Below are 22,434 nucleotides of genomic sequence, written 5' to 3' on the forward strand. Positions count from 1 at the left end.
GTATATGAAATATAAAACTTACTAAACATAAAACAACTTATTGTGAGACTTTTTAAACATTGTTTAGTTGAGATTTATCTTTAAAAAAAAAAAAAAAAAGAATTTCCGTTTTGTATAAGGAATAACTTTTTTCTTTTTAATTTTTTTTTTTTTATTTCTTCTTTGTTAAGTATTGAGACATTACCTGTCCCCCTCACCCCATATCAAAAAATAAATAAAATGTAGTATTGCTATCTTACTTAGAGCCAGAGACAGAATGTAATATTATATATAATTATGTCCTAGAGCATTAAACTACCTATGCATAAAATATTATTTTCACCACATATTGTTATGTATCAAAGATTTTTACGTTTCATCATTTTTTAATAAAAATGATAATTTGAAAAGAGAAAGCACACACAACATAGAAATCTAACAATCGATCGGGTGCAGGGAAGGAAACTCAATCTCAAGTGTTTCTTCTCTCTCTACTGAAAATGTGATTTTATATGTATGGGAATCGGTAAATTTAGTAGTTCTAGTTTTGGACCTGATTTCATGACATTGTTAAAATTAAGAAATGTGTGTTACCCTTGACCCTTAATCATTCATTGGGATTTCTATTCCAACTAGAAAGAAAGTTAGAAATTATTTTGAGATTGAATGCGGTTGTTCGTTTATGTATGATCTATTGCACGCACAAATTGAAGAACTACATTATTCTTGATTCTCCCAGAGAGTTTTAATGAAAACTCTCTTCCCTTCAGTTGGACGCTTCTTATTTTCCCAGAATGTGACTACCAAGTGATTTGGCCTAATTATTCTTATCATATGATTCATTCGACCTTTGGATATATGTAGATGAAGAGGCAATCTGCTTAATCATTGTGCAATATTTTCTTGTCTTAACCAAAGTATCCCAAGCAATTTTGGTGGAATTAAAATCTCTGGTCTCACAGAAAGCATCGGAACCACAAGACATCTGGATGGCATGGAGAACAGATCAGGCATTCTTCTTCATCCCAAGCTTTGAATTCAGCTTCATCACTACTATCTACAACTGGTTTTGGAGGTTCTTCCATGGATTCCACTATGTCCCTCAAATCTTCGCCTATCAAGTAGGTTTGAACCTTGAGTTCTCCAATCCCATAGTTTTCTTTGTTAAGAAGATCATGAACAATTACATCCTTGACACAATACCTTTTTTCTTACCCAAACTTCAGAACACACAACAAAAAATTTAAAAGGAAAATTGCTCAAAAGAATTTAAAAGAAAAAACAGAAAATAGAGAAACAATAATCTGTGGTAGCAGATTTTGAGATTATGAATCCAGTGTTGAAGCCAAAATGTAGGAAACTACAGAAAAATGAACATTTGATTGTATCTGGCATAAGATAGATGGGAAGGGAAATAGGATGACAGAAGTTATTGAATTATTTAATGTTGGTTGGGAAATGCTATCTCCATCCCAGTATACATTTTAGAACGAATATTTTAGTTCAGTTCGAAGGCAATCATTGTACTGAAATAATTAATTAAAATAGTTGAGTAAATATTTAGCTGTAGTTTCTATTTTGTTTTTTCTTTTGCTACTATTTTTTCTTATTTAACTACATATATATATATATATATATATATATATATATATATATATATATATATATATATATATATATATATATATATATATATATATATATATATATATATTCTAATCACAGTGATAAAACAACCATTATAAGGGTGATTTTATATAACTTCAGAAGGAATAAAGAATGAGTTCATTGAATAATTTACAGAAAATTACAATATTTTATGTGATAAAAAGTATAAATTTGTTCACAAAGCTATCGAATGTAATTCAGTTTCTTTTCTGAGGGAGACTGCTTGGTCAAGCCATTGCGCTCTCCATCTTTTTGCTCACTCGAACTAATTTCAACTAGAGATAGATGAAACCCTGTATTATTGGAAACTTTCGAACGTTCACTTCCTGTGTGCTAAGTTATGACTTGTGATTAAGTTACAGAACTAGGGGTCAAAACTTTGATGAGAAGTTATTAACCTTTATAACCTTCTCATTGCTATGGCACAGTAATGCAATCATAGTTAAACTTTGTAAAGATTATCTCATTTGAGGGAAGCTGTTATTCCATGCACCCAACAAAGGTAACCGAATGAGAATTTACTCCGCTAGAAAACTTCCCTGCACCCTCCAGCCGCCAAATTTTACTACACGATGCATTCTGCAGGTCACCAGTGCAGAAACCCTAAACAAGGATGCCGAGAATTTATAGGTCAATCTCTTACCATTTTCCATCATCCATCATCAACCAGACCAACGCTTTGATCTTCTACGTTTCCCAAGAAGTTTAAGCATGTTGTCAGTCACATCAGGTGGGGACTTGTCACCTTCATCCCGACTGTTGTCAGAAGTATGAGTTAACCATGCCAATGCCTCTACAGCAGCATCCCTTTCAGCAAGCTGCTTGTTTTTCTTAGGTTTTCCAACAAATTGCATACCCTTGAACTCTACCAGTGCTCTAAACTCATTTGTCTTGAGGTGCTTTGTTTTGTATTTTGGAGGAGAGTGCCCTGCCCTCATCATCAGAGTTTGAAGCAAGCTCTTGGGATTCATTCCATCTCTTGTGAATCTGTCATCATTACCAGACTCCTTTGGCTTCTTGCTATCCCTGCCAAATACAAATCTCCCTTCACATTGATCTCCAGATACCAGCTCTTGAACCGCAAGCATAAGATATTTCCCTTCCTTGTGAATGTCCAGGCTAGGATCTTGGAGCTGCAAAATTGCAGGAGTATTATAGTTCAAAAGACTAACTAGATTAGCTACAACGATTGTTTTCTTTTAAAGCTAGACCAGAAACAATTATCAGTGGAAGAAATCTGATATGTAAGGCTGCAAATATGTTGTGAAATTTTTTTAGAAAAAAAAAAAAGGCTGGAAAAAAAAATGATGAACAACAGCGTTTGGAGTCGTTCATTAATGCCAGGATGCACCATATATAGGATGCATGCAGGTATGGTCTCCAAAGCGATGATGCTGATATATTTTCTTATATCTTATCTATGAACTAGCTATATCCATCTTTAAGAAAATAAGTTATCTCAGAAAAAGGTCTCGATGATAGTGCAACATTTTAATAGAAACGAAAATACATGTTATTTTATGTTTCCAACAATATTTTGTAGTGAACATGGTCAAAGGTCAATTTTATGTTTCCAACAATATTTTGTAGTGAACATGGTCAAAGGTAAAAAATTATGCTTAAGACAAAGAAACAAAAGCATATCTGCAAAATCAAATTCCAGGAAACACTATGTTTCACAATGAAACACTCAAATGTTCCATCTATATGAGACATATTTATGAATGTATAATACAGTTCAAGAAAGAAACAATTTATTTATTTACCTATTTAATTCTAAAAGGTTATCCCTACGGGTAGGAAAATTGAGCATAAATGTTTTGGCTAACATACCTTCTTTTGGATGAGCTTATTGAATTCTTCCTTTAGCTTCAAATAGCATTCTGACAAACTAGGATCCATAAAGAAGTCAACATACCCTTCCAACATTTTCAAATTTCCAGCCTGAAAAAAGAGTTAAAATATGATGCAAACTGGACATTACCAAATCCAAGCAGTAAATTTCATTAACATCAAAACTTGGGGATATATGTCAGTAGAAAAGATACCTGCACTCCTTGGTTCAGCGCACCACCAAAAAGAATGAGTATTGAATCTGAGACACCAGTGGAATCACGTATGAAAACAGTATTGACCTTCACTTTTTCACCAAACACCAGCCATGGATAAGGAATAGTTTGGTAACGTGCATTCACAGAATTCTGGAGCAAAATAGTTGCCAGTATCAATTAAATGCTTGTAAAACCACGGACAAATTAGCAAGACCACATATACAAACTGAAAAATAACTTCAAATTTGTTGCTCGAATAGGAAGCTAAACTAGACTGTGAACTTCTGGGATGATTAATAACAAGAAGTCGTAATTTATTAATAAACTTGATTTGGAGGACTTAAATTTAAATGATTTCAAAATTCACAAATGCTGAATTGAGATAAGAATTCACTTATACTTTTGAGGCATTAAACTAGATTATAGACTTCTGATGCGCATTAAAGTACACGATCATAGCTGTAAAGCATGAAAGGTCATTAGTGGAAAGGTAAGACTCTGCCACCTCCTTTCCCATGTAGATAGGTGGAACTGCTAATGAATGATAAATAATTGGACTTGTCCTAGCAGCTTAAACTTGGAGATAAAGTAGTAACTTAACATCACATCATATTTACGTTGTTTGCTCTTGACTCTTGGTATTCACAACCCATGGTTGTTTGGTTGTTTAGACATAAGAACCACATTTGGTTCCCAATTATTATTTGGTGGGCAAACGAGAGAGTGTAGGAGTATATGATGCTGGCTTGACATACATAACTGGACCTTAATTATCATACATGAAAAGGGGTTCAGAGGCGTACCACATCCTCTGTGAAAGAGCAAATAGGCAGAAAAAAATAAAATAAAATAAAATAAATTGATTAAAAAAGAAACACAAAATCAAAACAATAAAAAATTAAAAATAAATTAAAAAAAAAAGATTAGAGATGGGGGATGGATCAAGCATTGTTACTCACCGCATATAGTAAAACCTGGCCATCATCCATTGTTTTGAAAGACATGGATGTCTCTCGGTGCTGCAAGTATGAAAGATAAAGTGTCAACAAAAATCTCGATTTCTAGGATTAGACATTAGAGTACATCTCCAAATAGAGAGTCCTTACCACTACAGATGCTATGCCAGGAAAAAGGCCAGAACAAATAATTGCACGGGCTAATGATTGGTTGTGACTTAATCTGTTGTTGATGCTTGCATCTTCATCTACCAAGCCAGCATCTTTTAAAATGAAGCTAAACTGCTTCCGAAGAGAATGGATAGCCTGAAGAGTTTGAGCTGAGAGAAAATTTCTCCAGCAATACTCATATGCAGATCCTTCTCTTTCTGCATCTTTCCATCCTTCATATGCACGAACAAGAGCCATATGATCACTGTAATCTTTTGCAGAAAATCTAGACTTTGCTGTCCCTGCTAACTGAACCACACAAAGAAGGCAGTTAACATTGTATCCTTGCAGTTAAACTTCACAAGCCAAGTAGAATCCAAGCTACAATTTAAATATCCCAAAGGACAAATGGTTTATTGGTTAAAGAACGCTCAAGCCTGTGACGTATTAAACAGTAAACAATAGAAGTTATGCATGGATCTTGGGAGCTGTAATCACAAAGTGGCTGGGGAAGAAGAAAACATTAGTATCTGGAAAAATATGCAAACAGAGAAAAAGCTATTTCTAGTGGAGATTGGTGAAGAATAGATGGCCTTCTGCCTTCCTTCTCACTTGCCGAAGTAAGGTATAACTAGAAGCTAATTGGCCAACAGCTAGTAGGGATGATGAAAATAGGTAGGACTACAATTCGTTCATTTTGAAGCACTAGTAGGTACTATCTTGAAACTGGCACTTACGTCTTTTTTGTCTTGAGGCAATAAGAAAGGATCCCTGACACTAAGCCCAGATACTATTGTAAGAATAGGATCAAAGCAACGAAAGATAGCACCCATGATCAGCATTTTCCCAAGCTTGGGATCTACTGGAAGCATTGACAAGAACTTTCCTGATCAAACAAAACAGGGAAAAAGGCAAAGTATAAGCAGTGAGACAATTATAAGTAGTTTTATTAAATACAGAGTACCATGTTATCTCATGCAGGGTTCAACTAACCAAGCTCGGTCAATTTTTCCTTCTCATCTAATGCTCCAATCATCTTCAGAAAACCAATAGCATTTTGGACCTGTAATTCATAGGACTTCTTAATTTGTGTGCAAACTGATAAGTAATCAACGAATAAACATAGAAAACACCACTTTCCAACAAAAAAGCATATAAATTGGAAATCAGCAAACCTATGTGATACGTAAATAGATAAAAATAACCCTATTATTGATTGGAAATTTTTATAATTGATGTAGGATAGGGAAAATGATATTGCAGCTGATTGGACCAGGGACAAGTTTTCCATACACTATACCAAGACAGGCATCAAGTAGACTAAGCGGTAATAAATATTTAACAGAGCAACATCACTTACAGCAAGTGATTCTGGCGGCTGCAGGGCAGATGACAAAAATTCTCCTATACTTTCAACCTGCAAGCTTTTTATTTGCAAGCAGAGAGAGTTCAAAGGAGTTCTCAGAAGTTCTGGAAGTTGATATTCTGCAAAAGCTTCATAAACACATTTGGGGTAGAGGTGGTAACATTCACCTGGTTGTACACGGCCAGCCCTACCCCTTCTCTGCAGCAGAGAAGATTTCCAACAAGACCCAATAAATTTTTATTTTATTTTTTTAAAAAAAAGAAGGTTTTGTGCATATTAGAATAACAGATCCCAGCAAGAAAATATAATAAATGAAGATGAAGTAGGAAAGACAATTGAAGGTGGCATGACATTCAAAATGCTTCATATACGATATGCTACTATGATGCTATATCTATGAACCAGTCAAACACTTCCTAACAGGACATAGGTCTCCTAGGCATAGCTACATGTAATCCAAGCTGTTGAGTTGCAATTGGTCCTAAAGTTTAAGTTATCAGTGAGTGAGCTAACTATAAATAAAAATCAAACACAAACACACATTTATCAACCCCCTATTCACATGTATATCAGCCTATTAACTGGAACCAAGAAAAGGGTCTTAAACATGCAGAACAACAAATACAAAAATAAGGACCATCCATATCTGAATAAAAACCAAATAGGAGCTCTAGTACCATGTTCTGCTATTATCCATCCAAAAGCATTAAGGTAATAGGAAATGGACCCACTTACGTAAATCAAACTAAGATAAACACATAATTAACACAAGCAAGGTTCCACCTTTACAAAGCATATCCATTCAAATACTTTTATGGATATAGAACTGAAAAGGTTAAGTAATAAGTTTGAGAACTAAGCCAATTTCACCGATGATTTCTAGATGAAATTAACCATTACGCACTGCAAATATATGGCAAATATAGGCAAAGTGGGCCTAGTTCACTCTCTTACCTGTCGTGCAGATGCTTGTGATATCCAAGATGGTAGTAGACAAGGTGTATTATTTAGAGCATCATAAGTTGTCTCTTTTGCTTTTCCACAGTCAACAACAAAAACTATATCATTGATTGTAATGCTTGCCTCTGCCATATTTGTAGCAAGAATTACTTTACGCACATTATGAGGTGGTCTCTCAAATATGAGTTTCTGCAGAAAACGACATCAAAAGATAATGAGAAATATGATCTGAAATGATCACTCACTTAATAAAATGTCTCGTTTTCTGCAATAACTTAACAAACATGTATCTACTTAACAAATATATATCTAAGTACAAACCTAATGCACAATATGCAAACAGAAAGCATTTAATTGGAAGACACACACTTGCAGGTGCAACTTTAACTGTACAAAACAACAAGTGACGTGCACAATCCTGAAAAAGCATGCACATCCCCAAGAATTTACTTCAACACCAAATTTAATGAAGCATCCAACCGGTAAGGATCAATAAGCTAGGGTAAACTTAATAAACCAACCTGTTCAGATGTTGCCATTGAACCATGGCAAGTTAGAAGCAAAACTCTGTTAGGATCACCCAAAAGAGGATGCGCTTTAAGTTGATCTCTCAAGCAGCTGATATCCTCCCACCCAGTCATGAACACTAAAACAGCACCTGGTCGCTCCTTTCGACATATGTGGCATAGAACTGCCTCAATAAGATTGAATCCTATGCAATCAGGCACCCATGATGCTAGAGAATCACGTGCCCTGGGGCTATAGGTTTCAAAGCTTGATTTATTAAGAGCATCCTGAACAGGAATAAAACAGTTAGGTAAAACTCACATCAGATTCGGCATATAAGGCTTCAGTATTTGACTAACTAATTTTCTTGTATAGTCAATATATTACAAAACAAAAGAATAGATGAAATGCATAAGGTCTCTTAGATGCATGCGAATGTAAATCGATTTCATTTTTAGAACATGTACAAAATTTCTATCTGATTGTATACCTCAACAAAGGTCATGTCAATGACCTCATTTATTTCAATGAATTGCAAACCATGCATTGTCAAATCCAAAAAAATAATTATTCAAAGTTTTTCAAGATCATTAGAATGAAAGAATAAAGAAATAAAGATGATGTTACATACAAACCCATAGCCTGGGGCCAGAACTTCATGACAGCTAAAGTGGTGTGACAGACAGTATAAGGAAACACTTCAAGTTAAACCCAAACATCACACTGATTACAAATCTCTCAATATCCTTTCTTTTTAAAATTTTTTATTCCTTCTGTGGGGAAATACGAATAGCTTAAGGCCTATTTGGACCAATAAGACTATTTTTCCCTGAACTGCAAGCAGAGAACAATTTTTGGAAACATCATTTTGATAACTCCACAATAAGCTAGTTTTCTGAAAATTTTTTCAAAAGCACTTTTCAGACTCTCGTATAATTACATTCTTCTTAGAGTTATTAAAACAGAAAACTGCTCTACTCTGAGTGAAAGCAACAATATTCTTTTTTGCAATGAAGCTATATTGGAAAATCAACAATAAGTGCAAAAATATATAAAGTTAAAAGCAACAATAGGCGACTCTACAATGAGAGCAAAAACAATAGAATAAAATAAAACTTTAAAAAAGAAGAAGGAGAAGACAAATGAAAAAAATAAAAAATAAAAAATAAAAAGGCACAGGAAAAACATCACACATCAAAATAATTATGAAAATCCTACATTATAGATATAAAAACACATAGAGGAGTTTAATAACAAATTACAGTATGAAACCATTCCCTCTGAGACAGAAACATACCTCTACAAGTGTTGTGATCTGGTTTTTTCTTTTCCTTGGAACTAACTGTTTCTGTGTTTTCCACATTTTCTCTTGGCCATAATCATCAATTTGGTTGAAGGGAGAGAGTTTATATCCTGTTAATTCCAGTACATCTTCCAAAAAGTGTGCTTTTACAGGATAAGCAAAGCCCTAAATATAATACAAACGCATTAAACACCAGATGTAGGAATTATAAGGCTAAAGACCATTTTATTTGCACAGCTAGTTACAATCCACATCAGCAACAAAGAGTGGACCATAACGAACTACATGCGGCACGACATAAACCTTTTTGACTTATTTTCAAAGGAGGAAAAAAAATTAAAAAAAATAAAAAATAAAAAGTAGACATATATTTACCATCACATTGATGATTTTATGTCAACAGTTCAAATAATACCATGATTTAATACTATGATTTACAATAGTTTAGCATAAATATGATAATTAACTTGTCTGATATGCTTTTAAAAGCATAAACAAAATAATCTGTTTATCACTAATTGATCACTCATTAAAAACCACACAATTTCGTATAGATAATTTTCATTCAAAAAGAGCAGTTCAAATCAGCAGTTTTCCCATGCATAGCAAGGATGAGAAAAACTCAATTATACACAGCACAAAACTATTAAATAACTGGTCTATACTATACAAAAAGACAACAATATAGAAAACACAGGTCACCCACAGAAGATTATATTAATTAAAAAAAAATTATTAGCATAAATTAACACATGACAAATAATTTCTCAATATATAATTTCCAAGGAAAGAAAAAAATTTTGTGTGTCTAAGATAGGAGCTTTATGAAGAAAGCCACTAATCTGGAAGTTTTCTCTTTTCTAAATATCTATACATATACATAGATGGAAAATTTCATCAACCTCCCCTAAGATTCAACAAAAGTACAATATAACCAGCCACAAACCAACTCGTTTGAAAATTCAAAGAAAAAATTAAGATGTATCAAAAAGAATAAACCCATTATTCACACATTATAAGCATAATACTCACAATCACCGGGGAGCTGGAAGATGAAGTTCTATTTTATAACACTTTATTTTCTGTTTTTAGTTTTTGCTCACAATATTTTTGAAAAATGAAGAAAAGATTTGGCTGTTAACCATTTTGCTTTTGGTTTTTAGAAACTGTTTAGTTCTAAAACCATTTCAAGTTAAGAACTATCTGTCATCTCTCTCCTTTCTCTAATATCATTTTCTTTCTCTGCTCTCTACTCCCTCTCCTTATCTTCCTCTCAGCAATATCTAATTTCCCTCATCTTTCATTCACAAGAAACTAAAAATATAAACGAAATTCTGTTACCATACAAGTTTATGCTTTTCATTTTTTTTTTTTTAAAAATAAATAAATAGCTTTCATTTTTACAATTTGAAAAATCCAGAAACTAGAAACAAACTACAGACTATAAACAGCACAAAATGAGCTCTAAGATACAATTAGTTATTTAAACCATGAAAATAAAGAACAAAAATAAAACTGAAGGTTTAGCTTACAGGAATATGAATCATTGGTGCCCCTTGAAAATAATTGGAAAACAGTTCAGCATTTAGAGTGGCACTCATTAAAACTAGGCGCAAATCCCTACGACGTGGCAGTAGATCCTTCAATACAATCAATAGAAAGTCTGCAAAAAATTAGGCAAAAGGATAATGTTAGAATTTATGCTACACTGCTTCTCCAGCAACTCTACCATAATAAAGTTTTCAGAATATTTACCTTCATTCATTCCTCGCTCATGAATTTCATCAACGAAAACATGGGTTATACCATTTAAATTGCGATCACTCAGCAAACGCCGAAGTAGAATACCGCTTGTACAAAAAAGCAGATGGGTGTTTTTCCCTTTCATTCCCTCTAATCGAACTTTATAGCCAACCTAACAAAAAATCTCTGTTTTGGTATAGTTGAAGGATAAAGAAGCATTCATTTAAAAACCTACTCCCTTTTTTATTCTTTGAGCATGAATTTAATAGTTTCTTATGTGCATATGTGTCTGTGTGTTTTCAGGGAGATGGCTCACCGTTTCACCAAGTGGCTCTCCTCTCTCTGCAGACACTCTTTCTGAAACAGCCATGGCAGAGATTCTTCTAGGCTGAGTACATATGATACTACAGAATGCTCCACGTCCAGATTCTATTTCCGATTCCAATATGTATTGAGGAAGTTGAGTGGTCTTGCCACATCCAGTCTCTCCAGATATTACTATCACCTATCATTGTAATAACTTATTAGGAAAGCTACAAATAACTTATTAGGAAAGCTACAAAGTAATGTAAGTAATTAGCATCTATTGAAACTCAGAAATTTATTTTCTAAAAATTTCATCAGCTGTTGAAAAAATATAATAAAGAGAAGCCAACTTTTCAGCAAACATATCCTCCTCACAAGGTTAATAGTTTGTATAAAAATGCTACTACAAGTTGATAAAGGCATAAAGCCCCACAAGTTTTTTCAAGATATATAAAAAGACATGATATTTTATAGCACTTGATGAATTACAAATCATTCAAGAGCAGAGAAATCCTCATAAAATAAAATATAACTGGAATCCTATTCTACAACCAGAAAATATTACGCCAGATAGAAGCCAACTTTTCAGCAAACATATCCTCCTCACAAGGTTAATGGTTTGTATAAAAATGCTACTACAAGTTGATAAAGGCATAAAGCCCCACAAGTTTTTTCAAGATATATAAAAGACATGTTATTTTATAGCATTTGATGAAATTACAAAACATTCAAGAGCATGAGAAATCCTCATAAAATAAAATATAACTAGAATCCTATTCTACAATCAGAAAATATTATGCCAGCTGAAGTATCACAAGTAAAATGATAAATCACAAAAATCCTTTGCCAATGACACCCGTAGTGAACCCCATTAGTCCCCACTTAATATTCGTCAATATAATTATTAAATAAGGGCCATGATTGGGATATAAAAATAAATAAAAGTAAAAAATAAAAAAGGTAGAATATAGTAACCATGATAAATTTGGTAGTAAATAGAGGGCAATGACACCCATAGTGAACCCCATTAGTCCCCACTTAATACTTGTCAATATAATTCTTAAATGAAGGCCATGATTGAAAAAATAAATAAATAAATAAAAAATGAAGGTAAGATATAGTAACCATAATAAACTTGGTAGTAAATAGAGGGCAACAAGTGTCGTTAATCCACCAATCTACAAAAATCCAAAAACATGCATTTTTATCCACTGTTTAACTTTAAGCTATGGACCCATCAACCACTTAAGATGACCACAAATGAGGATTGTTCCAAAGATGATTCATATTCTTCATCCAAAACTACCAAAATGAGTTAGTAGCCGCTAATCATGTTACTCATTAACAATTCCAAAAAAGTAACCGATTAGATTCAAAAATAAATTTATTAAAGAGCATACATATTCACCTCCCCAAAGGGCAAACTATGGAAAGAAAAGTTGGATGCTTTAAAATTTCCAAAGGGACCAAACTTTATAATTTAACTGAAATTAGTTTAAACTGCACATAATATGCAAGTGCCTGAGAAATAAACGGTACTACAGCCGTCTAAAAGCGTTAACATCTAAAAAATTGGAAAACAACATTCTTGCACATCTAAGCACAAAATGATGCAACAAATTCCCTATTAAAACCTGATTTTGTGCAATTGCTTGGAGTAGCCTTTCCTTCTCCCTGAATGATGGCAGAGATTTCCGGAAGTCCAGCATTTTCTTGCCTTCTGGTGATTCCTGTGCAAGAGGTAACAAATGCAGAAAACAGACCAAATAGTTAACAAATTATAGCTAAAAGCTTTTACTTTAGGTATCTGCTCTAGCATTTAAAAGAAAAGCTAGGTAACTACAAGACATGTCATGATAATGGTAAATTGACAAAAGGACAGGTTTCATGGGAAATTTTCCAACAAAACCTTGCAACTTAGGACAGCAAGCATGTGGACTGATTCAAGTTTATAGACTTGAGAAATCTGCTTCTCTAAAATTTAATTTACAGATTCCCTCTCTTTAATAAATACCTGCCAAGTTCTTTGCATATTACGCATTCGCAAACTCCGTTTCTGAAGAACTTTCTCCATAACAGAGTCATCAAGGAAAGAATCAGCAGTCTCTTCCTGATTGACATCTTCAACCTGGTCAATGAACTTAGCATCATCTGAATTGTAAGTGACCTTTCCAGAACTTAATTGACTTCGATCTAAGTGCTCCTGCAGTAAACCTTCTACCCTTCTTTGCAAACCTAGTGGTATAACCACCTGCAGAAATGGGTGCATGAAAGATTCAATTTTCCATACTAATAAGAACAGTCATAGAGGAAAAGATTCTCATGCTTTTTAAAATTTGTTGGAAATGATTACCTCCCTTTGTGGCCGCTTATCATCCAAATCTGGTCTATAGTTAGGAAGTGGAACCTTGCTGGCAACCACCACCTTCCCATACATTTCACTATGATTGCAAAGAACAATGTATAAGTTGAGCCATAATGTCTACTCTTTAATTGTACAAAAGGCAAACAAAAAATGGTGATAACGATGGGAAATACTTCTTCACCTATAAAGACCCATCCTTTTTGCAAGGTTAGATATCTGCTCATAGTCTCTCCTATCTCTCTTATCTCTTGATACAATCTCTTGGTCCTTTTCATTGCGTAGTAGCAAGCTCATTTTCCATTTCCACTCATCAATGTTGGCCACTGAAGAAGATGCCTACATTTAAGCCATTGACATAGAATTCTCAATATCCAATATAATGTTCTTCCATAAATCCAACACAGATTTTTATTTTAAGGGGAAAATCTTTATCCATAAAACTACCAAAATGATATTCAATAGTTTTTTGAAACAAATCAAATATGCATAATAAAGCCAGGAAGCAAGATTAAAAAGAAAATTAATTACAGGGCTAAGAATTCTTTCTAAGCAAACAATATGCAGAATCTTGTTTGACTGCTATAAAGGTGATGGAAGATAACAACAAACAAAAATCATAACCCTTTTGACATATGTTTTCCTGATACATGAGGAAACAATTCCTGAGCCCAAAAATCTATCTTTAACTAAAAAAATCTACATCTTTCCACTTAATAGAATCCAACAGAACAAGAAAGACTTCAAATTTAAAGAGCCATTATCATAAAGTCAGCCCATTTATCAAACTACATGTACATTCACTACCTGCTTACAAGGCCTTCAAGAAGTTGCTTTCACTACTTTGCCATTTTATTAAATTAAAAAAAAAAAAATTCACTCCGAATTCCTCAAAAATCAAAAACAACGAGCAGCTCAACAATAAAAACTAATAAATTACAATCTAGTAAAGGAAAAAAAAGAAAAACCTGATGGTTCTCAAAATCGCATTCGTACTCGTCGTCTGAGAATTGCTCGGCGGCGTATCCGCAGAAGCGACGGTTAGGGATAAGGAATAGGCCATGAGAAATGGAAGAATGCGGAGGGAGTAGCAGGAGCAGAGTGAGCAAGGGATTGTTTGCCCTAAAACTACTACTACTACTACTACTACTACTACTACTACAAGAAGGAAGAGTTCGGTAGCAGAAGCTGTTGGAGAAGGACTTGGCTCGCGCTAAGAGGAAACCAAGGGCAGGCTTGGAATTTCGCATTCTATCAGACTCCCACCAGGAGTTTCAGGCATGGCGCTCTCTCCACTTCCACTACAGTTTTTGCTTACGCTACCAATTATATAGTTTTGGTTTTTTTTTTTTTTTTTTTTTTAAGTTTTTTTTTTCAATAAAATGATAATATTTCGATTAAAAAAAAATAAGTCATTATTTTTTTTATTGTGAGGAATTATTCCATAAAAATAATAAATATATATATATATATATTTGTAAATTAACAAAAAATAACACTGATTTTTATTATTTTGAGTTCACTAAATGTATTTCAATATTTATTTATATTTATTTATTGCTAAGCATTACAATTTTTTTTATAAATTTAATTAGCATGTTCAAGATTATAAACCAATTTTGGTCCTTATTATATGCTTACAAACTTAGTTTGTAAACATAAATAAACCAATTTTTTGAACATAAGAGAACAAAATTGGTTTAGTGCAAATATGTAAGGAGTTTGTAAACATAAAATAAGGTTTTTCCAATCAATATTGGTTTTTTTTGTCCATCAATATTAATTTAATTGTTACAGGAGTAATGAATGAAAATAATAAATAATGGTTATAGGAAAAATTAAGGAGTATAATTATGCAATCAATTTGTGATTAAAAAAAGACAAAAATAATTATGTTTCTTAATTTCATCTATCAAATTTATATCTTAATTAGCATGCACTCAGGGTAATATAGCAAAAAAAAGAACTTAAAGTAAAGAGAAAAGAATGTATATTATTGAATTATTCATACCGCCACATGGCAGCAGATAAGTGGTGCCAGCTCAATCATCGATGTATTGCAAATATGTAATCACGAGTGCAGGAGAATAAAATTTACAGCCCGAACCCGTTTAACTTCCGGGTTATCAAATCGGGCGGAGCAAAGCGAAAGAGAGGAAACAGAGGGAGAGAAAAAAGAACCCGAGTGAAGTGGGTAATAGGTATTCGGAATACTGAAAAAAAGAGAAAAAAAGAAAAAGTAGAGGGGTTTTAATAAAGCTCAGTGTTTGTCCTTTGTTTTTGCAACGGTAAGTAGTACTCTGCGTCAGTTTCTTGCTTCGTGTTCTTCTTCCAAATTTTTCTCTCTGAATAAACAAAAAGCCCAAAAACCTCTGGGCTTTTTCAAACCTTCATTCTTTGCAATGAACGCCCCAATAATAGGTCAGCTTTCTTCTTCTTCTCCTTTGTTTTCTTCTTGCTTCTTCGCTTGCTATTTTTATGTATATCTCTTTTTCCCTTTTGAGATTTTTTTTTTTTTTTTTTTATCTGTGTGAATTTTTTGCCTTTTAGATAATTGGGTTTGTGAATTTGTTTGTTTTTCTATATTGGGTATTTGAAATTTTCCTTACTTGGTTTACTCTGTTTGGAAAATTTTATGGTCTTTTTGGGTGACAGACCCTTTGCAAGGGGATTTTCCGGAAGTCATAGAGGAGTATTTGGAGCATGGAGTCATGAAGTGCATTGCCTTCAATCGCCGTGGAACCCTACTTGCTGGTAACTCTCTCCTACTTTTCTACATTTTTTTCCCTTCTGGGTTTTCTCTATTTCATTGGATTTTTAATTTTTTTTTTAAACTAAATTTTGATATTTTGTATAATGTGGTTTTCGAGTGTAGTTTGAAATTTTTGATTGGATAATCCTTTGTGCCTATTGGTCTTCAATACAGTTGCATTTCTGTGAGTACTCTTCTTTGGGATATTTTTATTGCTTATAGATACAAGAACTACCATTGATTACATGTTGTTTTCTTTTGGTTTCAAATATAATTATATTCCTTCATTAGATGCCTATTTCGACAAAATTGGGAAGCTGAACTAATTTGTGAAAAGTGAAAACAACAGAGACCAGAAAGCTAGTTTTTAACAGAACAAATCTAAGTTACAGATCAAGTCCTTTTTTACAGTCCATGTGGAGCCTAATGATCAGATGAAGAGCTTTTGCAGTTCTTTTGAGAATTAACTTGTATATATATTAGTTTTTTTTTTTTTTTCAAATAATTTATTTTCTTTTATTTTGGTATACTGCTTTTGTGCACTCATTGCCGCTCTTTCTCCCAGTTGATATTTTGTAATGTGTTGTTGCTATCAGGTTTCTTTTTCTGAGTTTCATGGGGTTTGCCAGATTGTATCATACACTTTCCAACATCATGATATTAGCTACGATCCCATATTGATATCTTTTGGTAGTTGTTGGTTGTGGGGATTCTTCTTTTGCATAGGTCAGGTGCTATATTGTCAGTAGTTCCCAGGCTTAGAAAAGATGCATTGGTTGTTCATTTTTGTTTGCCTTATAATGCCAATAACTAGTATTTTATTCTTAAGTGATGATGCTTCTTTCGACTCACTTTGTTACCAATTCATTTGTATGTGTATTTTCCTTTAAAAGTTTGAAGGAGTTAGTTGAATATTTGGATGCAATATTTGGTGTTTGATTTATCTGATATTTGGTTTTATGCCGCGGTCCAAACTCTTTAGGTGGCAAAAGTATGATACCAACTCTGCACCTTTAGCCACACAGTTTTTTCACCAGGATTTTGTTACTTCTTTTTCTGGCAGTAGCTGATAGGATTTTATACATGATATTATTGAAAGAAAATGGTAGCTGTTACATTTGATTGTGGCGGGTCAAATTAATATTTTTTTTTTTTGCTGTTATAGATGTATATATATTTGGAACTCTATTGTAAGAGCGTAATCGTTTATCTCAAAACCCTGAGTCTTAACAAGTCAGGGTTTTGTTATTAATTTTCTTTTGAATTGGAGTGGGAAGTTTGTAGAATCTTCTACTGACATCACTTCTTGTTTTCTCAATATTTCTCAGTTGAGCAAAAATCCTAAACATGTTCTCTGATTTAGTGTCTTTTTAATGCTGGACACATTGCTTGCACAAGCCTCTGATTTTCCTTATTTTATACTGACTATGCTTTATTTGGAATGTGATGCATGTTATCTCCTTTAGTTTGTTCTTTTATTAGGTTCTTTTATCAATTTGGAGATGTTATATTAGGTTTAGTTTCAATTAGAGTTTCTTACTTGGTTTACTTATTGAATTGAAAAGCCTATTATATGAGTAGGTTTTTGGTGATCCAATTTCTAAGGCTATTTATGGAACCCACATAATAACATGAATGCATATTATTCCGTTTATAAGTTGTTTGCTGTCACCTGATTTGTTCTGTTTCAAGTTGTATTGATTAAAGAAACTTCTTGTGATATTTATGGTGACATTCCTAGTAATTAGTTGTATATGGTTAATCTTGGTTTGTTTTGCTGAACAGCTGGGTGCTCTGATGGAAGTTGCATTATATGGGATTTTGAAACCAGGGGCATTGCCAAGGAGCTCCGGGATAAAGATTGTATTGTTGCAATAACTAGTGTGTGTTGGTCAAAATATGGTCATCGCATTCTTGTATCTGCTGCTGACAGGTCGTTAACTCTATGGGATGTTGTGAAAGGTGAGAAGATAACTCGAACAACTTTGCCGCAGACCCCACTTCAAGCTCGCTTACATCCTGGTTCTTCTACTCCATCTCTCTGTTTGGCATGCCCCCTCTCATCTGCACCGATGATTGTTGACTTGAAGACAGGAAGCACAACTGTACTTCCAGTTTCTGTTTCTGACAATGGTAACGGAGCTGCACCTCCATCGCGGAGCAAGTTCTCAGATGGAGGTCCTTCATTTACTCCTACGGCTGCTTGTTTTAACAAGTATGGAGATGTTGTATATGTAGGGAACTCCAAGGGGGAAATACTTCTAGTAGATTACAAGAATACCCAAGTGCGAGCCATGATTCCTATTTCTGGTGGTGCTGTAATCAAGAACATTGTATTCAGCAGGAATGGTCAGTATCTACTTACAAATTCAAATGATAGAACGATCAGAATCTATGAAAACCTTCTGCCGCTAAAAGACGGACTTAAAACTATTGATGACATAAATGAGAACCTTGATGGTCTAGATGCTGTTGAAAAGTTAAAAGCAGTTGGATCAAAGTGCTTAACTCTTTTCCGGGAGTTTCAAGATTCCATAACAAAGATGCATTGGAAAGCACCTTGTTTCAGCGGTGACGGTGAATGGGTAATTAGTGGTTCTGCAAGCAAAGGAGAGCACAAAATTTACATATGGGATAGGGCTGGACACCTTGTGAAGATCCTTGAAGGACCAAAGGAAGCCTTAATTGACTTAGCATGGCATCCTGTTCACCCAATTGTTGTCTCTGTTTCCTTGACTGGGTTGATTTATATCTGGGCTAAAGATTACACTGAGAACTGGAGTGCATTTGCTCCTGATTTTAAGGAGCTTGAGGAAAATGAGGAGTATGTAGAACGAGAAGATGAATTTGATCTGATTCCAGAAACTGAAAAGGTGGGAGAAGTTAAAATGAGTTTGGCTTTTATTGGTTTGTTATTGGTTTCTAAAACATGTAAGCTTGCAGGTGAAAGAATCTGATGTCAATGAAGATGATGAAGTTGACATTGTCACGGTGGACAAAGATTCAGCTTTCAGTGATTCAGATATGTCCCAGGATGAACTTTGCTTTTTGCCAGCAATTCCTTCTCCCGATGTTCCAGAGCCAACAGAGAAGTGCATAGAGAGTTTATCGAAGTTAGTGGACAGTAATAATTCTGGATCCCCTCTTTCAGAAGAAGGTGAACCAAATGGAAGAGCACTGAATCATGCATCAAGTCCACTTGAAGGTAAGATCGTGAATTAGCAGTATATCTTAGCTTTTCTATGTTAACCATATGTTGCCAGTCAACTTAAATTTGTGAACTGTTCTCTGTGTTCTTGTTCATTTATATGTAGAATCTAAGATTTGAAATTCCCCCCTGAATTCAAAATCTTTTACTATTAATTTGTTTATCCATAGTAAGATACTGTAGCAATAACCTAGCAGAAGCACAGAGGGAAACGCAAGTGAAGAAAGATGTTGGTGTCATGATCTCATCTATAGTTTTTTAACCCTGCTTCATCCTTTATGTAGCTCCTCACTTTGAAATGCAAAACTAATATAAAGTTAATGCACTCATTGAATGGTAGATGAAGATGATGAATACATTTTTGTCAATACAATGGTTGAGGTGGTCTTGTACATGCATATGGGATGAGGAAACATTGTTTGTAAAATGTGGTGAAACTAAGTGATGCTTTGTGGAATTGATTTTGGCATTTTGAGTTCAAGTATATCCTCTGTGTAAGTAATAAGAGTTTGATGCCACTGGCCATTCATGGAGGTGGAGTGATATTGTTGTATTGGGGAATTTAGGTAGATCTCCAGTGGTTAGGTCCTGGGTTATGGGTGATTTCTAGTTTTATTTACAACAGATTCAGACCCTTGCTGTTAACAGAATATGTGAAGCTCCTTTATGCCCACTTTTTAATTCAAAGGCCATATGGAATTGAATGGTCATCTGAAAGGGAAGAACTTTTTCATGAGTTATTTGCTGACTAGGTTCTGGCAAATAGGCTAGGATGGATCTGGGTAGTGAATTGCTTCACTTTATCAGGGGCCTGGCATTTCTACTCATCAGGTATCTGATCAACGTTTAACTGTAAGATGTAATTGATTTAAACCACAAGATAATCTGCCTTAAAGGAAGTTGGTTGTGTTTTGGGGCTCTAAGTCAAAATTCTTTCATGGGATTAAGAGATTACTGTGATTAGCACAGCCCTGAAGTTAGAGAGGCAAGGGGCCTTCATACAATCAATAGACGACATACACTAAACAACATTTGGCACTTAGCTTAGGCTTTCCCTAATAATGATAATAACTGAACTTTAGGACCAAGAATCAAGAACAGAAATTGGGGAGTCTTAGTTTGACAAGTAGAGTAGTATTACGAAAAGATGGTTGAGAAAAATTAGGGAGTCAGTTTTTTAAGGGTGTAGGGAAGAGAAATTGGGGTATAAAAAGAAAGCTTGCAACTTAAGCAAAGATATCTTCTATAGCCGTCAATGTATCCAATGAACATTGAAATAATTTGGAACTTTTAGAGCCTGATGAATGCTTGAAGTAGACTGGAAATTGGAAATAAAATGAAAATTATGGAGAAGAGAAAGTACATAGAAACAAGAGTCTCTAAGTCTCACCTAAAGCAAGGATCACAATTTCAGTATTGATGGATAGATCAATACTCAGAATTTATGGAAATATTACTGGAAACATTGATGTCAGCAAAAATTCAATGGAAAGAATAACTAGGCATTAGAAATAAACTCAACGAATAGCTTTTATACAAAATATTGATATTATATCAATATTTCAATATTTTGCTTATATATATATATATATATATATCCTCTACATAGATATTTTTATGGTTTTTTACAATATTTTATGACATCTGGAAGAAACTAATTTACATAACATATTTTTGTGGATTATATTTTATTTCAGCAATATTTGCTGATAATTAACATTTTGAAGCTTGTCTATATCAGTTTTGGATGGAGTCTCATCATTAAATAGACTGTAGTTGCTAAAATTCTTCTTTAATTTATGTAGTTATTTCTGCAAACACTTATCTTATAGAAGGTACATCTTAAACAATATCTCTAATTAATGAAAGAAGACTTCAAAAGAATTAGGTATCAAACCTAAACCAAAAGCTTCAAATTACAAAAGGGAAACAATATTTCTAAATGAAGAAAGAAGACTTCAAAAGAATTAAGTATCGAATCTAAGCCAACATCAAGTGCCATGGAAAGAATATTAGCCTCTTTTTTTTTTCTTTTTTCTTTTCCCAAGGACAAGCTGTAGTGTTTGAAAACGAAGATGGCGATGATGGATCTGTCCTTCAAACATTCTCTGAAATTCTAGTGGAACCACCCTTTTCCAAGGACATTTTGCAATGGATGTGAATACGAACAACTCTTAAGGCATAAGTCTCCAAGGACTTCTAAAGGACTTTTTAGTCACCTTTATAGGAATCTTAGCCATTATTCATATATATATATATATATATAGTTATACGTAAGCTTTTAGGATTCTTTCCTAAAGGAATCTTCATAGCAGCTTGCCTAGCGAAGCAATGTTTCTTTGTTAATGTAACCCATTAAATGTAGATTTTTGGTGACTTTACAAAGAAACTGAATGATCCTTAACAGCCGTCCCCATTTTCTTAGACCAACAAAGAAAGGTAGTAATTGGGAATGCTGGATAATACTAACTGGACTAAAGTAAGTCTCCCTTCCTTAGATAGACACGCTCTGTTCACTTTTCAAGTCGCTTACTTTTGGCATCCCTGGCTCACCGAAACAAACATTAAAAGGATTTCCACGTAGCAGAATAAAATCTACCCAGTAGACTAAATGATAAAGAATTGATGATATGTATTGGTTGTCAATATGTCTCCGTTACCTCATATAGAGATCTTAAATCTTGTTTTTAAATTCTAAATTTTCTGGTTTTGCCTCTTTGTATGAACTCCCGTTATCCCTTAATTTGATAAAGTTGTATACTGTTGCAGAGGATGCAGGAGGCACGCGTGTGAAGAGGAAACGAAAGCCTTCAGAGAAGGGGTTGGAGTTGCAGGCAGAGAAAGTAAGAAAGCCTTTGAAATCTTCTGGCAGGACTTCAAAATTTAAGAATAAATCTGTGGTTGATCAGGATACTAGTAATGGTATATATGGAGATGATGTCTCAGATGACGATCATTAGATTAAAATTCTTGTATAATTTTGTTTTTGTATTATTGGAATTTATATATTTAACTGTATGATTAAGAGACTAGTCGTCTTTTACATTAAAAGGTGCACGCTTGGAATTAAGATTTCATAAAGTTAACAAATTTTTAAATTATAGAGAAGAAGAGATTGACATC

General features: G+C 33.8%; 2 protein-coding genes across 2 annotated transcripts; one reads left to right on the plus strand and one right to left on the minus strand.

Annotated features, from left to right (window-relative positions):
- Positions 1–1,707: 1,707 nt before the first annotated feature.
- On the minus strand, positions 1,708–14,667 carry LOC107413059 (DExH-box ATP-dependent RNA helicase DExH3-like). The gene is made up of 19 exons (XM_048471039.2): positions 14,320–14,667; positions 13,536–13,690; positions 13,343–13,430; positions 13,004–13,240; positions 12,624–12,719; positions 11,000–11,188; positions 10,696–10,855; positions 10,473–10,603; positions 8,935–9,105; positions 7,652–7,924; positions 7,125–7,319; positions 6,165–6,368; positions 5,798–5,867; positions 5,542–5,690; positions 4,805–5,113; positions 4,658–4,717; positions 3,696–3,848; positions 3,481–3,591; positions 1,708–2,780 (listed from the first exon to the last, which is right to left on the minus strand). Exons 1-19 carry the CDS (start codon positions 14,599–14,601, stop codon positions 2,310–2,312), a joined length of 3,504 nt encoding a protein of 1,167 aa, XP_048326996.2. The 5' UTR covers positions 14,602–14,667; the 3' UTR covers positions 1,708–2,309.
- Positions 14,668–15,560: 893 nt separating this feature from the next.
- On the plus strand, positions 15,561–22,434 carry LOC107413063 (protein RBL). Its single transcript, XM_016020920.4, has 5 exons — positions 15,561–15,772; positions 16,007–16,105; positions 17,889–18,976; positions 19,047–19,308; positions 22,081–22,434. Exons 1-5 carry the CDS (start codon positions 15,754–15,756, stop codon positions 22,269–22,271), a joined length of 1,659 nt encoding a protein of 552 aa, XP_015876406.1. The 5' UTR covers positions 15,561–15,753; the 3' UTR covers positions 22,272–22,434.

Source organism: Ziziphus jujuba, chromosome 8 (assembly GCF_031755915.1).
Source record: "Ziziphus jujuba cultivar Dongzao chromosome 8, ASM3175591v1".
NCBI lineage: Eukaryota > Viridiplantae > Streptophyta > Magnoliopsida > Rosales > Rhamnaceae > Ziziphus > Ziziphus jujuba.

Excerpts from the sequence above, each read along its gene's own strand:
- LOC107413059 (XM_048471039.2), bottom strand. The coding sequence starts at position 14,601 with ATGCGAAATTCCAAGCCTGCCCTTGGTTTCCTCTTAGCGCGAGCCAAG. Across the intron at positions 13,431-13,535 it reads AAAAGGATGGGTCTTTATAG|TGAAATGTATGGGAAGGTGG; the intron begins GTGAAGAAGTAT and ends TTGCAATCATAG. Across the intron at positions 2,781-3,480 it reads ATAAGCTCATCCAAAAGAAG|CTCCAAGATCCTAGCCTGGA; the intron begins GTATGTTAGCCA and ends GCAATTTTGCAG.
- LOC107413063 (XM_016020920.4), top strand. Across the intron at positions 16,106-17,888 it reads CCGTGGAACCCTACTTGCTG|CTGGGTGCTCTGATGGAAGT; the intron begins GTAACTCTCTCC and ends TTTGCTGAACAG. Across the intron at positions 19,309-22,080 it reads TGCATCAAGTCCACTTGAAG|AGGATGCAGGAGGCACGCGT; the intron begins GTAAGATCGTGA and ends ATACTGTTGCAG.